The following is an 18,119-nucleotide window of genomic DNA, read 5'->3' as shown; positions in this document are numbered from 1 at the left end:
TAGGGAGCGCAATTAAGTTTTACCAGAGATGCTGGGACTGAGCTATGAAGAGAGATTGGACAAACTGGGTCTGTATGGCATAAATAGAGAACTGGTTGGCAGATAGTAAACAAAGAGTAGGAATAAATGGTTTTTTGTTTGAGTGGCAATCAGTGACTAGTGGGGTACTGCAAGGATCAATACTAGGACCCCAGCTGTTCACAACATATATGAATGATAAGGGAATTCAAATTCACAGATAACACAGCTGGATGAGAGGGTGAACAGTGGAGAAGATGCAGTGACTTCAGTTGTAATTTTGACAAGTTCGGTGAATGAACAAATGTGTAGCAGATGAAGTGTAACGTGAATAGCACAGTCGTGAGCCTGTGGAATTCTCTGCCACGTTGGATGTTTTCAGGAAGGTGTCAAATATAGTTTTTGGGGATAAAAGGTTCAAAGGGTAAAGGGAGAAAGTGGGAAAGGGGTACTGAGCTTGATGCTCAGCTGTAATCATGTTGAATAATGGACAGGCTTGAAGGGCTAAGTGGCCGCCTCCTGTTCCAATTTTCAATGTTTCCTTGTTTATGTGAATGAGGGGTGATCTCTTTTGAACTTAGAGAACACTTAAAGGAATAAGCAGGTAAGATACCGGTAAGATATTTCATTTGATTGGGGTGTCTAGAATCAGGAATCATTATTTGAAGATAAGGGGGATAGTGTTTTGACTGAGATGAGAAGAATTTTCTTTCACTCTGAGTGTTGCAAACTCAGAAATTCTGTACCACAGAAGGGCACAGAGACTGAGTCCTTGAGTATGTTTAACGTAGAGATTGACAGATTTCTGATTACTAATGGTGTGCAGGCTTATGGGGATGAGGTGAGTAAAAGGCACAGAAGTGTCCGAGGAACCATGATCATTTTAAATGGCCAGGCAGCTTGATGGGCTGAATGACATTCCTGTTCCTAAGATCTTAACCCTGCTTTCCTGTCTGCGCCCCAATCACCTTTGTTACCCTTGTAGATTGAAAATAATTCTACAGACTAATGACTCTCCGAGAGGAAATTTCTCCTCATCTCCACCTTAAATCATTTTAAAATTGTGGCCAGATCCTCTCATAAGAGGAAATATCCTCTCAATATTCACCTTGTCGGTTCTGCTCATAATCTTATGCTCTATTAAGATCACTTCTCTCTCTTCTAATGTTATTAATTTCTTTGTGCGTGCAGGAACCTGCCCCCGTCCTATTATCTGGGCTGCTGCCTGACATCACTTTGCTGTTTGTCTGCAGTCTTGATTGAAGAGTGGAATATAGTGCTGAGATACTGAAAGCTGGACAATGTTGGTCTTTCATACAGTTTTGCAAGGCTTCGCTTCGAGGGTGGCATGGTGGCTCAGTGGTTAGCACTGCTGCCTCACAGCACCAGGGACCCAGGTTCGATTCCAGACTTGGGCAATTGTGTGTGTGGAGTTTGCACATTCTCCCTGTGTCTGCGTGGGTTTCCTCCAGGTGCTCCGGTTTCCTCCCACAGTCCAAAGATGTGCAGGTCAGGTGAATTGGCCATTCTAAATTGTCCATAGTGTTAGGCACATTCGTCAGAGGGAATTGGGTCTGGATGGGTTACTCTTCAGAGAGTTGGTGTGCACTTGTTGGGCCGAAGGGCGTGTTTCCACACTGCAGGAATCTAATCTAATCATTACTGAGTTTCTGTGTTGTAATTCTGTGTCAGGCTCTTCCCTCGATGGGTACCGGCTCACCCTTCCACCTTGTGGTGTCACTGTCGGCAGGTCTATCTCCCGATGAGTTACTGCTATGCCGTGCGGCTCACTGCACAGGAAGATGACCTAATTCTCAGCCTGAGACAGGTAGGAATCAACCACTTGGAATGCCTAGTGTTTTGAGCTGAGTTTGCATTTTCACAGTTGGGAAACTTGTATTGTTCAAGTTCAAGTAGCAGATGTGGCTAGGTCTGGTCAGGCTTTCACTGCAAGGAGTAAGTATATATAGTCTGAGAATTTCAGAGTCTAGAATTAGTGAGCTCCATTCCATTGCTCTATGAAGTTGTACTTTGCAGGTGGCGAGGAGGAGTTTGGCAAAGGAGTTTGGGCGGCACGGTGGCACAGTGGTTAGCACTGCTGCCTCACAGCACCAGAGACCCGGGTTCAATTCCTGCCTCAGGTGACTGACTGTGTGGAGTTTGCACGTTCTCCCCGTGTCTGCGTAAGTTTCCTCCGGGTGCTCCGGTTTCCTCCCACAGTCCAAAGATGTGCAGGTCAGGTGAATTGGCCATGCTGAATTGCCCGTAGTATTAGGTAAGGGGTAGATGTAGGGGTCTGGGTGGGTTGCGCTTCGGCGGGTCGGTGTGGACTTGTTGGGCCGAAGGGCCTGTTTCCACACTGTAAGTAATCTAATCTAAAGATGAAAACCTTAGTCTCCATCCCTGGTCTGTGCTGCCTCGTCTGTCTGGAGTGGAGAATTCTGTAGGTTCGGGATCTGGAGAGGCTACAAAATGTGCAGTCAGAATCAGCAATTAGACCCACACGGTGAGGGATACCACATGGAGAGATACTGAGCGATATCACCAGAGTGCAGGAAGGTATCAGGATCCATCATATCTCTATCTATGATGGATAGAGAGTGATGAGGGGGTGTCATGGGGGCTGGGGCAGGGCAGGTGGAGGGTGGCAGAGGGAGTGGTGAGTGTAATTTGTTGGGGTGAAGGCAAGGGAGGTGTGAAGGGGGGTGTGGGATGAGGTGGTAATGAGCAAGAAAGGATGGGATGGGTTAGGAGTAAGAGGCATTGGTGGAGGAGTGAGGATGGTGTTGGTGGATGGGATGGTCAGTGAGAGGGAACGGGGTCCCTGCCATGTCTGAGAATGAAGAGGGACATTTAACTGTTTCTGCCTCATCTCCATTGCAAACAAAGGCCTGAGCATCGTCTTCTCATGCTGTGTAATTTGATGTCCTTTTTGTAAATCTGGCTTCTTGCTGCTTGCTTCCGGATGAATGTAAGGTGAAAAACTTAGGAATGTGGCCCAGGGTTGACCTGCTGGGATCCTCCAAATAGTCAAGCCTCATATGAAGGTCTGTTTCAGAGTGATAGGAATTAGGAAGTTTACCAGTGCTCTGTACTTGTCAGCTGGCTATAGACTAGCACGCACTTGAAATTTCCATGGTTTTCCCTATTGTCACCTGAACTCAGTTTTCCAAACGTGGTTGTGTTCCTAAGGAGAGTATGCGTGCCCTCTGTACTGGGCTATCAGACATTCCACTCACATGAGCTTTCCTTGTGTTCTTCATACACTCCCGAGAAAATTGTCTGTCATTAACATTATTGCCAATTCCCTGCTATTTTGAACAAGTACCTGGTGTCAGAGCATGTCCTAATGCCAGAATAGGGCAGGGATGAGATGGAGGAGATGCCTTGGAAGAGGGAGACTTCAACCTCAGAATTTAATTGGACCCCAAATCTGTGTTTTATGTTATTGTTACTGCAATGATGTGATTATGTTATAAGATTTGTGTGCGCCTTGTTGAAATCTGAGGCAGTAGAGGCGAAATTCTGAACTTTCTGCTGCTGGAACTGTACCCTATCAATGAGAAAATCTTGCTAATAGTGATTTTTTTTAGCACGAGTCCCATGTTTGTACTTTTACACGTCATTGCTGTCAATTCTCATGCAGCAGTAAAGATTGCCTTGCCTTGCCACATTCTAACTTTGGTTTTGCTTCAGGAGCTCTATGTTCAGGACTACAGCTCCATTGACTGGCCCGCCCAGAGAAACAATGTGGCGGCATGTGACCTGTACACCCCACACAGCCAGCTTCTCACCATCGCATACGGTATGTAGAGGAGAGTGAAAACGATTTGTGTTTGCATGTTTTAGAGGCTGAAGTGGCATGGTCATCAGTCAAATGTGACTGCAAAAGAGTTGAAGTAATTCTGAAGTAAGTGCTCTAGACTGAAGAGTCTCCAGCTAGACCACTGACCAGTCCAGGTAGATAAAGTTTTTATCAAAAGCACTTTTGACTTTTCTTTCAAGAGGACAACAAGTATTATGACCCAGGGATAGCAAGCCAAACCAAATCCGCCTTACTATCATTGGATTATGAAGACTGTAACTTTAGTAGGACACAGCTAAACAGCATTGAGCAACCGTGATTAATATCTATGTTTTGAACTCAATCTTAGAGTTCAAAAGACCATAACCTCCACTCTCACAGGCAGATTTTTGGACAGAGTTAAGAGAGAAGTTAAAAATGAAATAAAATAATTCTATTTGTCAGATGCTGAATGCCATGCTGACACACAAACCTTGGATAATGAGTTGTTCACAGGCACTTAACTGTGTACCTAATTTTGAAGTTGCTGGTGAATGTAAACAGATTAAGTAAACTTTTGGAAGTATTCATTTATTTCTTATAAATTCTTTTCTTTTCTCAGAATAACAGTTTGTTAGCTAGATGGGAAACAGGAGAGAGTAAAACATAGAACAGCGTCCTGAAGCTTCCAAAGCTGGTTTCTTTTTTTTAAAAATCAATATTCGCTGTAGTTGGCTGGTTAGCAACAGGCCTGGCTTGATTGACCAACTCAATATTCTCCAGATACCAACCCTGGGCATGGCATCACACAGCATGATAAATTATCCACAGTATTCCTTCGATAGTATATTTCATTGTTTTCCAGGCTAGTCACCAACAGCAAAAGTCTGCATTGTTTTTTTCTCCTTTTTTAAAACATGCAGCTGTTCAAAGTTCAACTCATAGTTCCACTAAAAACAATGATAAAAATAAAAGTAGTGAGGGCCTCTATACAAGAATGGATGTTATTTCAAAGTTATAGAAAAACTCTGGAAGACGCCATCCAAAACCCCGTGTTCAGTCTTGGATACCACAGCTCTGAAAGGGTAAAGTAGCCTGGGCTTTTTTTTTGGAGGGGAAAGGGGTTACAATGCTGTCCAATACTGAAATTCCCAAGAATGAAAGCAAGGCTAACCAGGTTAAATTATGACAAGAGATTGCATCGACCAGGCTTACATTCCTTGAGTAAAGAAGATTAAAGTTGATTACTTTAGGGATTTGATGACATCGACAGAGAAACTATTTCCACTGCTGTGAATCCAGACCTTATTCAGGGTAGATCATCCAGAGGTGATACAAGAAAGCACTTTTATGTGCAGAGGCAGTGGATTCATGTGGGTTGTGTTCCTGATAAATGTCATTTATGAGCGACATGGTTGCTCAGTGGTTAGCACTACTGCCTCAGCGCCAAGGACACAGGTTCAATTCCAGCTATCTGTCTGGAGTTTGTACATTTTCCCCGTGTCTGCATGGGCTTTCTCTGGGTGCTCCGGTTTCCTCCCACAGTCCAAAGATGTACAAGTTAGGTAGACTGGCTATGCTAAATTGCACATAGTGTCCAGGGATGTGCAGGTTTGTAATGGGAAATGCAGGGTTATGGGGATTGGGGCGGGGGTATTCTGGGTGGAATGCTTTTCAGAAGTCAGTGTGAACTCGATGGGCAAGTCTATTGTGGGCAGAAGGAGGGGAATCCTTGATCTGGAAAGTTTTAGGAGGGGGTGAGGAAGACGTATGTGATAGCACGGAGGAAGGTTGGCTGGTGACATCTGAGAAAGTGTCTGTCCATAGCTGCTAGCCTCATTGGAATCTTTAATAGTCCAACCTATTCACCGTTCAGTTCCGCATGACCTGAAATCAGAGTTGGGGGTGGCATTTATAATTCAAAATATTTTAACCTCTCATCCAATCCCAGCCTACCCATTTTCAAGATTATTGTTGCTCCCATTACAGGAGCCTGTCTTCTATGATTCCAAAGATATCTTGAATTCTGGTATTCTATGAATTGATTCTCTTTAATCACATTGCCTGATGTCAAATGATGGAATTTGATGTTGCATTATTGTTTGAGGTGTGTACTAAATGTTTCCCCTGTGGACCTAGTCCACATACAATCCAGTTAGTTGGTTTTGACTTGGGGGAGGTGAGGTGCAACAACAGTGGGGGCTTTACACTGCTTTAGATTAGATTAGATTAGATTACTTACAGCGTGGGAACAGGCTCTTCGGCCCAACAAGTCCACACTGACGCGCAACCCACCGAGACATTTTACCCCTGCCCCTTACACTACGGGCAATTTAGCATGGTTAGTTCACCTAAGCTGCACATCTTTGGACTGTGGGAGGAAACCGGAGCACCCGGAGGAAACCCACGCAGACACGGGGAGAATGTGCAGACTCCATACAGTCAGTCACCTGAGGCGGGAATTGAACCCAGGTCTCTGGCGCTGTGAGGCAGTAGTGCTAACCACTATGCCACCGGGGCCACCCATTGATACTGAGGCCAGAATATATCATGTTGCTCATCGATGAATGGACATCCATCAAAACTCTGCTTCTAAATGAATAAACATAGAGCATAGAAAAATACAGTGCAGTACAGGCCCTTCGGCCCTCGATGTTACGCCGACTGAAGCCTACCTAACCTACACTAGCCCAATAACCTCCATATGCTTATCCAATGCCTGCTTGAATGACCATAAAGAGGGAGAGTCCACCACTGCTACTGGCAGGGCATTCCATGAACTCACAACCCGCTGAGTAAAGAATCTACCCCTAACATCTGTCCTATACCTACCACCCCTTAATTTAAAGCTATGCCCCCTCGTAATAGCTGACTCCATATGTGGAAAAAGGTTCTCACTGTCAACCCTATCTAAACCCCTAATCATCTTGTACACCTCTATCAAATCTCCCCTAAACCTTCTTTTCTCCAATGAGAACAGCCCCAAGTGCCTCAGCCTTTCCTCATACGATCTTCCTACCATGCCAGGCAACATCCTGGTAAACTTCCTCTGCACCTGTTCCAGTGCCTCCACATCCTTCCTATAGTATGGCGACCAGAACTGTACATAATACTCCAGATAAGGCCGCACCAGAGTCTTATATATCTGCAACATGACCTCAGGACTCCGGAACTCAATTCCTCTACCAATAAAGCCCAGTACGCCATATGCCTTCTTCACAGCACTATTTACCTGGGTGGCAACTTTCAGAGATCTGTGTACATGGACACCAAGATCCCTCTGCTCATCGACACTACCAAGTAGCCTACCATTAGCCCAGTAATCCATCTTCTTATTACTCCTACCAAAGTGAATCACCTCACACTTAGCTACATTGAACTCCATTTGCCACTTTTCTGCCCAGCTCTGCAACTTATCTATATCCCGCTGTAACCTGCCACATCCTTCTTCGCTGTCCACCACTCCACCGACTTTCGTATCATCCGCAAACTTGCTCGCCCAGCCGTCAAGCCCCTCCTCCAGGTCATTTATAAAACAGTCGTGTCTTATTGAGATGTGACTGGAATTCATTGCCTGGTTTCACATATCCTAAAACCATAACAGCTATATAATGGATCGCTGTAAGTACATTCAGCTTACATTTTGTTTTGTTCAGTTCAAACAGAATATGTCTTACAGTCTGATTCCTAGCTTCTCACTGAGTGTCCCCATCATGTTGGGTCAAAGAAGTGAACAGCACCAAATCTGTAGCTGAAGTGGGAGAAGCTTTGCTCTGTTTTAGTTTAATAGCAGAGTGTTCCCAAGTTCCTTTTCAGTCCCGTCTCCATCTGTCCTCCCCAAATACAGATGTGTTAAGTGGCCTGTTTCTAAACAAAAGTTCCATGACACTAAGAGTTACAATAAGATTTAAATGTACCATTGCCTCATTTGCAGCTTTCCTGAACATGTATGAGGATCACCACAGCACCAGTCTGAGGAAGAAGGCAGTCACAGAACTCTATGACCACATCATAGCTGACGACAGATTCACAAAGTGCATTAGCATCGGACCGGTATGTGTTTGTTTCAAAGTATTTAATTGTGATGTAATACTGCAACCATTAGATTTTATGAAGGCAGTACATTTGTTCAAGGCTGATCTCTTTCTAACTGTTTTGCTATTTGCTTTCGATAAATATAGAAACTTTATCCAAACTATGTTTTCTGGATGTTTAACTATCATTGTTTATTATCAGTAATTGAGTTAGTAAATTATGAAGGAGAGAACTGGAATGAATGGGAAACTGGCTATGCCAGAACTAGCTGATTATGCCATAAATTAAGGAAATATTAGAATAATCAAGGTTGTCTTTTGACTTCGGACCAAAAGATGTTGTAGACACTGAGGAGAGCAGTAACAAACATGGGGATAAATTCTCCCTGGATGTAATGTTGCAAATTGAGCTTTAACCATTCAACACAACTTTATTATACAAAAGAAATGAAAACTCAAAATAGGATAAACCAAAGTATTTACATATAATGCATATTTTAAAGATTTTGAAACACATGAGAAAGTTCTCTCACTAAGGGCATTGCGGGTTAGCTGACAGAACATGGATTACAGTAGCTCAAGAAGCTGACTCACCTCCACCTTGTCAAGGGCAACTAGAGTCATGCAATAAATGCTGACCAGCCAAAGATGCCCATGTCCCATGAGTGAATTAAAAAAAACACAATATTATTAATCAAAAAATACTCCTTTACAGTATTAACATACGCCCTTCTCTGCCCTAATCCATAAAGCTTGATCTATTCCCAGTCGTAACAGTCAGATAGCTTGTTCCTTGGGTTTTCATACAGCTTAGCTTGGACTTTCTTAGCTTCAAATAACACCTTCAGGGCTTTAACCAACCATTTCTTATGTGAAACTTTCAAACTAATTTGGTATAGATTAGATTCTCTTCAGCCCAACCTGTCCACACCGATCCTCTGAAGAGTAACCAAACCAGACTCATTTCCCTACATTTACCCTTGACTAATGCACCTAACACTATGGGCAATTTAGCATGGCCAATTCACCATCTTTCTTGGAATGAACCTTCCACTTCTCATTTGTGTTCTATGCTGAGGGAAGTGGAGAAGCAGTTGCAGCTCTTATAAGGCAATGGTACAGTGCAGAATCCAGCAGGATTGCAGTTTGTGATATATAAGTCTTAAAGGCACCCCATGAACAGCTTCTGCATGAAAGCAGAAAGATGGCAAAGCAGCAAAAACTAGATGCTTTTTTTTTTAAGCCAACCCTCAAGAAACAGTCTGAGGACAATGAACCACAGCCATTCACTTCTGGACTAAATATTTTCTTTTGTCGTAACTCTGCACCTAGAGCTACACCTGAAAGTAAAGATGATGCTGATGTCTTCGCCCCTGTCTTAATACAGTTCTCTACTGTAACTCAGCAAATTCAGAAACCCCTTAAAGTGTTAAATTTACTGTATTATTTCATTAGAATATAGGATTTAAAAATTTACTTAGACTGTGCTATTATTTGTGTTAGGCTAACTACTATTTTGGTTTCGATCTTTACTGATGTTATTGGTGGTCTGTCCGAACCCTGTTTTTCCAAAGGCCCCATTTATTTCAACTGTGTGATTTTCTATGACACGAGATCACATGGGAATGCAGCTACCATGTTAGAGCAGAACAGACTATACTGTCAAAGCACTTTCAGAAGTTGATTGGAGTGGCTATTCAGGGGTCCTGTATCTTGAGCCTGTCACTCCTGGTCCTGAACGCCTCGGTTATCAAGAACATCTTTCCTGTGTTTACCTGACCTAGTCCTGTAGAATTTTATAGGCTTCTGTGAAATTCTCTCTCATTCTTCTGAACTCCAGGGAATACAGACTGAACTGATCCAATCTGTCTTCATATGTCAGTTCTGTTCTAGTAATTGCAACACAGTCAGCTTGGTGGACCTCATAGAATATGAGTTCCCTGATTAGGGCTGTTAATCTGGTGCAATCAAGGAGCTTTGGGTGACAGGTATAAACTGGAATGTCAGAGGTTCTGTTTGCTTTGAGAGCTGGCTCTCAAGAAGCAGGATTAGTGTCGAAGACTTTCCGTGTGCAAATAAAAGGGTGACTTGGTGACTGGATACCAGCCTCTGTGCAGTTCCTTCACCCAGGAAGGAACTGCACAGGAATCAGTCTGGTAAACTCTTGTAGCACTCGCTTCACAGAAATAACATCCTTCCTCCTAGGAGAAGACCAATACTGCACAATATTCGCCTAGGCCCTGTATCAGTACAATTTTAGCAAGCATCCCTGTTCCTGTATTCAAATCCTCTTGCTATGAAGGCCAACATACAGTTTGCCGTCTTCATCACCTGCTCCACTTAACTGGTGTACAAGGACACCCAGGTCTCATTGGATCTCCCCTTTTTCCAATCTATCGCCATTCAGATGATAATCTGCCTTCTTGTTTCTGCTACCAAATGTAGCTCGCATTGATCCACATCATAGTTTATCTGCTATGCATTTGTCCATTCGCACTTGTCAGAGAGTGACATGGATTGAAAACTCGTTCCTACCAAGAAACAGAGCAGGAGTAAATGGGTTGTGTTCAGGTTGGCTGACTGTGACTAGTACTTCAAGGATCAGTGCACGAACTCCAACTGTTCATAATGTCTTTTAATGAAGTAAAATGCAAGGTCATCCAGTTTGATTGGATATTAAAAAATATACAGTGTTTATTAAATAGTAAGGAGCTGGGAAGTCTTGAACTATAAAAGGACTGAGGTATCCTAGTTCATGGGTTACTGAACATTAACATGCAAGTATAGAAAGCTATTAAGACAAGTGGTATATTGACTTTTACCAGAAGAGAATTAGTACAATTACTACAATTATAGAGCCTTGGTGAGACTCGCCTGGAATATTGTGTGCTGTTTTGGTCTCTTTATTTGAGGACGCATGCACTTGCCATTGAAGGAATTCAACAAAGGTTTACTAGCCAGTTTCTGGGACGGGAGGATTATCCTAGAGGAAAGTTTAAAGATCAGAACCTTTATCTTCTGGTGTTTTGAAGAATGAAAGGAGACTTCATTGAGCCATACAAAAACTTTAACAGAGCCCAACAGACTCTCTATAGGAGGAATGGTTCCCTGGCTTGTGAGCAATGCTTCTTTTACACCTCATAGTTGAGTGTGTGCACAGCCAGCCCAAGGCTACAGGCATGACAATTGTGGTCATGGGAGTGGGGAAACAGTTTTAGAATAGGGACTCAGACATTTGGGACTGAGACGAGTGAGAATGTTTTGAAGTGGGGCAAGGTTGTGCTGATGGTGAATCTTTAAATTCTCTGCCCCACATGGCCATGGAGGCTCAATCATTCGAGTATGTTCAATAGTGTAATTGGTTTCTATATGTGAACACACCAAGGGATATGGGTACAGATGAAAAGGAAAATGTCACGGTGGAAGGTATCCTGTTGAATGGCAGAGCATATTTGAAGAAATGAATGGGCTTCTCCATCTGTTTATTTGTTAAAAGGATGTGGACATCACTGGGTCACTATTTATTATCCACTTGAACTCAGTGGCTTACCAAGGCCATTTTAGAGGACATGTTCCTCGGATAAAAGCACAGCTAGCTTGCAGTGCAACATCTTAAACATCAAAACTGCAAGAACAGATGGGTTTGTATTTGTGCTCCAACGTCTGTCAATCAGATAATTCCAGGAGTAGGTTTCCTATGTTTTGTTTAATGGGGTGGGGTTGGGATTTGGGCTGTGGCTGTGCTGCTCGCCGATGGGTCATGATTCTTCTGAGTCTCCTTTGTCATGATCACCCTACTCCATGTGGGGCCTGACTGCTGTGCTGGTGGAAGGAGTGACACTGGACAAGGTGGGAGTGCTGCTGCTTGTGAGCAGGCTAACTGCACTCCCAACTCACACCGGCATACATTTCTGAGGACAGACATCCCTAGGTCATGTCCTACCTTCCCTTTATAGAGGACACCCGAATCAATTGTAATTGGCAAGGAACCAAGCTCAGGAGGAGACACTGATGAAACGGACAGACTTGGAGCAGATTAAGTTCAATGCAGGACAGTGCAAAGTGGTCCGTTTGGTTGGAAGGAGAAGTAGAGGCAATATAAACCTAACAAATCTGCCTCTATTATTGTGTAAGCATGATGGGACAAATGACTTCTGTGAATCTCTGCTTTCTGCAACTTTAAAGAATTCTTTGAGGGTGGCAGGATGAGTTGAGGACAGTGTTATAAAAGCACAAAGAGTCCAAAGTTCTATAAACAGAGATGTAGTGTACAACAACCAGGGAGTATTGCTAATCCTACCAGAAACTTCAGGTAAGCCTGTGTCTGTTTCTGGGCTCCACACTTTGGGAAGGATGTCAAGATGTCAAAGTGTTGGAAAGGCTGACAAGGAAACTTAGTAAATTAGGATCTGAACGAAAGTAAGTAATTTGGAGAAATCAATGAAACAGAAATTGTGTTCTTTAGAGCAAGGAAAGTGAAAGGGAAGGCTTTTAATCATGAAGGGTTTTGATAGAGGAAGTAAACAGAAATTGATTTGTAGCCCTAAGGGAAAAGACCAGGCCTCATTTATTAAAGATCTGATGGGCTGAATGGCATATGATTGTAATTTATTGTTTTATATACCAAAACTGGATAATGAGATACAAAAGACAGCCCAAAGGAGGATCTCTAGGTGTGGAGGCTCTGACTTATGAGAAGAGGTTGAGTCAGTTGGCATTGTATTCATTGGAATTTAGAAGAATGAATGGTGACCTTGTTGAAATATACAAGATTCTTAGAGGGTAGGTGCAGAAATGTTTCCCTTGTGGGAGAGTCTGGAACCATAGGACATAATCTCAGAATAAAAGGTTACCCATTTAAGACAGAGATGAAGAATCATTTCTCCTCTCTCTCAGAGGGTAATGAGTCTGTGGAATTCTTTGCCACCAAGAGCTGATTAGACTTGGTTATTGAGTATATTCAAGGTTTAGATGGACTGATGTTTAGTCAGTGAGGAAATGGAGGGTTATGGGGAAAAGGCAGGAAAGTGTATCCGAAGATTGTCACATCAGCCATGGTCTCATTGAATGGCACAGCTGACTAAATGCAGACCCTATTTCTGCTCATGTGTCTTATAGTCTTTTAACTGTGAGATAAAGTTCGAATTTTCCAGTTTGTTTTTAAAGCATGACATTGGAAAATGAGCACCAGGTTGAATACTAATACCTGCCGGGGTTAATGTCACTATTGTAGCTGGGGAAATAACTTAGTTCCAAGTCAAGGGAATCTCCTAGCAACAAGTGTGCCATCAGTCAAGGTGCATGTCAATCATATAGCAATATTGTCAAGGGCTGCAATCCAGGAAGTAAAGAGTTGTTAACATTTACTTACATTTTGCAGATGCCAAAAGTGTTTTTAAAATCTTTGTTGAGCAATTTGATAGTTTTCTAATATAAGATGAATTTTTAAGGCACTAAGTTTGTAATTCTGAACTTCCTGCACTGTTTATAAGCCCAGTTATACCTCTCACAACCATCTGCCACTTTTCAAGGATCTTTACAGTGAAACTGGCTAAGTTCTTGTCATAGAGTCATAAGCACAGAAACAGACACTTTGGTCCAACAAGTCCATCCTGAACATAATCCCAAGCTAAACTAGTCCCACCTGCCTGCTCCTGGCCCATATCCCTCCAAAACTTTCCTATTCACTTATTATCCAAATGTCTTTTAAATGTGATAATTGCACCTGCATCCACAACTTCCTTAGGAAGTTCATTTCACATACAAATCGCCCTCTGTGTAAAAAAAAATTGCCCCTCGTGTCATTTTAAATCTCTCTCATCTCACCTTAAAAGTGTGTCCCCTGACCTGAAATCACCTAGACTTGAAAAGACATTACCATTAACTCTATCTATACCCTCCATTATTTTATAAACTTCTATAAGGTTATTTCTTAACTTCATACACTGCAGTGAAAAAGGTCCCAGCCCATCTAGCTTTTCTTTATAACTCAAACCTTCCATATTTGGCAAAATCATGATAAATCTCTTCTGAACCTTCTCCTGTAACTGGGTGACCAGAACTGGACACAGTATTCCAGAAGAAGCCTCACCTTTTGTCATTTTAGTGATTTCTAATTACAGACTAAAAGCAGTGCCAACTGTGCATTTCTGGATAAGCGCTAATCGCTGACAGTAATTCCTGGATTTCTGTATATGTACATATTCCAGAAATTGTCGTCAGTGTCAGAGGAGTGATAACAGTGTCTTATCAGTGCAACAGTAAAATCTGGTCCTTTTGTATCCTTCCTTACCACTGATGTATGGAACTTGTGTACATTGAATGCTTATCTCAAAAGCAGTAGACCCAACAGTATTGTGAGTGTGCAGTGCTAATGCTGTTGGCAAGATGTACGTGATGTTGCCAGTATTGATGTGGTAATGGGACTGCAGAGCTAAAGTGGAGACCTCTAGAATTTATTTTAATGTATGATTCTATTTGTCTTTTAGATTTCCAAAACCATCAACATGTTAGTTCGCTGGTATACGGAGGGTCATGAGGGCCCTGCTTTCCAGGAACATGTTTCTCGCATCCCAGACTATCTCTGGTAAGTCATTTGTCCAGACTCATTGGGGTTGAGATGGTAAAGACCAACTAAGTTTGATTTGAGAATGGGGGCACATCACAAACTGTTACCTTCTTGTGTTGTTAGTGCTGTCTATACATGCAGAAGTTTATCTGCATGTTTTCATTCTGTCGTTGTCTGCTTCATTTTCTTGCTAATCAATGAAGAGAAGTTGTTGTTGAGAAGTTTCTACATGTTGGTGACTGAACGACAAAAGAAGTTAGGACAATTTGAAGAAACTATCATATTCGCATCATGGATTGCTCTGATTTGATTGTCTAATCTTTACCTTCTAAGGTACTGCACATGCTCGGATAAGAATTGTCATTCATTTTGATCCCTTTCCCAAAAATTATGCCGCTCAAAAGTGTTATTTTATGATTAATTAGATTCCATCCACACTTTTTTTTAAAGAAGAGATTCATGTCTGATTATGATTGGTTATAGAGAAATAGAAATGTTCTAATGTGTGTGGGGTGGGGAGAGATGTGTTGCACACTGAAGCTCAGTTTGCAAATGTAGTCTGTTTGTTATAACGATTTCCAAAAGCATAGCACATAGCAGCATATTAGTATCCCATTAGTTGACTTGTTTACTTTGTGGTGTTTAGGAATGAACACAGCAAGATTGATTCATGTAGTTTCTTGATGCTTTGCCCAGAACTTTGGAACCCCGTCGTGGGAGCACTATATAGGAAATGTGGGGTTTTGCTAGGGAAGGTCTGCTACATTGCCTTCGGCGGGGGAAACTAGGGATGGGCAATAAAATGTCACACACTGAATGACCACTGCAGCCTCTGAACAATTTTTTGAAAGGTTGCGTTCATACTAGTGGTTGCAGTCTCCAACAACCATTTCAACCTGAAGTCTGTCACAGTGATTATGTTGACTTCTGCAAGCTTGTACCAGGGTACCCTTCATGTCGGATGTGGATCTGTTTACGGGGCAACATAATTGGATATCAGAACGCAAATGTAGAATATACCTACATGCCTGTTAGGAAGCGATAAGCAGTTGATTTCCAGACTGATGACCCTCTGTCAGAATGCGGTCCAACAGGCCTCTTAACCATTGTCAGAGAAGCTCCCATTCAGTCAAGATGGCTTTTTCATGCCTCCCAAAGTCTCCTCAACAAACTTAGCCTGTTAATGAGCCTAACTGATATCCTAACACTGCCAGCCCCTCCTGACCTCTGTCTTGCTCATGGGAGATTTCATCACTTTGTGTGACTTTCACAGGTTATCTTTCATGGCTAAGTAAGGCAGGATGCCCGAAATGCAGACCATTAATTCTTACAGGTACTGCCAGGCCTATATTTCCAGCATAATTTTGCTGCATAATTATTTTGGTTGGGGCAGTATGGTGGCTCGGTGGCGAACATTGCTGCCTCTCAGTGCCTGAGACCCGGTTCAATTCCAGCCTCAGGTGACTGTGTGGAATTTGCACATTCTCCCTGTGTCTGGATGACTTTCCTTCAGTGTTCCAGTTTCTTCCCCTAATCCAAAGATGTGCAGATTAGGTGGATTGGCCATGCTAAATTGCCCATAGTGTCCAGGGATGTGCAAGTTCAGTGGATTAGCCATTGGAAATGCAGGGTTACAGGGATAGGGAATGAGGGGTGGGTCTGGGTTGGATACAGTTCGGAGGGGTTGGTGTTGTTTCAATGAGCTGAGTGGCCTGCTTCCGCATTGTAGGAATTCTGTGATTCTATGCCTGAATCTTAATGTTACAGTTGCAATTGGCAATGCTAATGGATTCCAGCCTGATTGATGAAATAGAAATCAAGGTATGCACCTTTTCTTTGTGGAGAGACCGTCAGATGTAGGAACAGAATTCGGCCATTCGCCCATCGAGTCAGCTCCACCATTCGATGATGGCTGATATATTTCTCAACCCCATTCTCCTGCTTTCTCCTCCTAATTTTTGATCTCCTTACCAATCAATAATCCGTCTATCTCTGTCTTAAATACACTCAATTACTTGGCCTCTGTAGCAATGAAATCCACAGATTCACCACCATCTGGCTGAAGAAATTCTTCCTTATCTCAGTTCTAAAGAGTTGTTTCTTCACCCTGAGGTTGTGCCCTGGAGTTCTAGTCTCTCTAATAATGGAACCATCTTCACCATGTCCACTGTATCCAGGCCTCTCAGTATTCTGTAAGTTTCAATCAAATCCTGCCTCATCCTTCTAAACTCCATTGGATACAGACCGAGTCCTTGACTGCTCTTCATATGACTAGTCCTTCATCCTGGGATCATTCTTGTGAACCTTCTCTGAATTGTCACTAAAGACAATACCTCCTTCCTTAGATGCAGGGCCCAAAACAGCTCGACAGTACTTCAAATGGAGTCTGACCAGAGCCTTGTATTTCCTCAGCAGTACACCTCTGAACTTGCTTTCTAGTCCTCTTGAAATGAATTTTAACATTGTATTTGCCTTCTTAACTGTCAACTGAACCTGCCTGTTAATTGTAAGAGAATCCTGAACTAAGACTCCAAAATCCCTTAATCCTTCAGATTTCCAAAGCCTTTCCCTTTCAGAAAATAGTCTGCACCCGTGCACAACCTCACACTTTCTGACAATGTATTCCATCTGCCACTTCTTTGCCCACACTCCAGACTGCCCAAGTCTTTCTGCAGCCTTCCTGCTTCCTCAACATTACCTGCTCCATCACCTATCTTTGTGCCATCTGCAAATTTAGCAATACCTCCAGTTCCTTTGCCAGATCATTAATGTATCGTGTGAATACTTTTGGTCCCAAAATGGCCCTCAGAAGAACCTCACTAGTCACTGACTGCCATCCTGAAAAGACCCCTTTATCCCTATTCTCTGCCTTCTGCCAGTCAGCCAAACCTCTATCCATGCCAGTACCTTACCCCAAACACCATGGTCTCTTATTTTGTTTCGCAGCCTCCTCTGTGACACTTTGTAAAAGGCCTTCTGAAAATCCAAGCAGATCATGTCCACTGGCTCACCTTTGTCTAATTTACTTAATTTCCCCCCTCAATAAATTGTTGAAGATTTGTTAGGCATGACCTTCCCTTAACAAAATTGTGCTGATTCAGCCCTGTTTTACCATGCGGAGAGAGTTTATTGACTTACTCATTCTTTGCCCTCTCATTCCAGCACAATGCCACAGTTTCTCCCAAATTTTATGTGCTCAGGTAATTAATATCGACTTCTTGTTTCTCTTAACCTTAACAAAAATATTAACCAGCCAAAACTGACTAGACAATAGTGAGCAATGTATTATGAAATTTTGGGTATTGCAGATATTGCTGATGACTTTAGCATTTCACCAATCACTTTACCAGCATTCAAACAACCTCCAGATCATTGCAATCTTATCATCTTAATGTTAATTTCACAGGCTTGGCCTCGATGGACTCAAGATGCAGGTAATCTGTTTCTAAATTCCTTTTTGACTTCATGGAACCCTGGAGGGGGAAGGGCTCTGATTCTAGTACAGTGATCTGTGGGTTAAAAAAACTTGCAGCTCCCTGGTGCTGTTTTGCTGTCATATGATTTATGACATATTGAATGAGTAACATAACTCCTCTCTTCGCATTTCCTGCTGAAGTGACAGAGTCTACTTTTTGACGGGTTGTACCCGAACTGGAGGGGTACCAATATCCTGGGCAGGAGGTTTGCTAGCACTCTTTGGGATGATTGAAACTCA

The 18,119-nt window shown here is 42.6% G+C and overlaps 1 protein-coding gene across 2 annotated transcripts in view; it reads left to right on the top strand.

The window, feature by feature from the left end:
* lss (lanosterol synthase (2,3-oxidosqualene-lanosterol cyclase)) overlaps window positions 1–18,119 on the top strand; it is a 122,207-nt gene that overhangs the window by 15,185 nt on the left and 88,903 nt on the right. For both annotated transcript variants that reach the window (XM_072578721.1, XM_072578722.1), the window contains 5 exons: window positions 1,711–1,846; window positions 3,715–3,823; window positions 7,737–7,855; window positions 14,325–14,422; window positions 17,811–17,838. In XM_072578721.1, coding sequence (XP_072434822.1) covers window positions 1,711–1,846; window positions 3,715–3,823; window positions 7,737–7,855; window positions 14,325–14,422; window positions 17,811–17,838 — 490 coding nt within the window. The remainder of the gene's footprint in view (window positions 1–1,710; window positions 1,847–3,714; window positions 3,824–7,736; window positions 7,856–14,324; window positions 14,423–17,810; window positions 17,839–18,119) is intronic.

Source organism: Chiloscyllium punctatum, chromosome 10 (assembly GCF_047496795.1).
Source record: "Chiloscyllium punctatum isolate Juve2018m chromosome 10, sChiPun1.3, whole genome shotgun sequence".
NCBI classification, from domain to species: Eukaryota; Metazoa; Chordata; class Chondrichthyes; order Orectolobiformes; family Hemiscylliidae; genus Chiloscyllium; species Chiloscyllium punctatum.
This window is presented reverse-complemented; position numbering and strand designations above follow the sequence as displayed.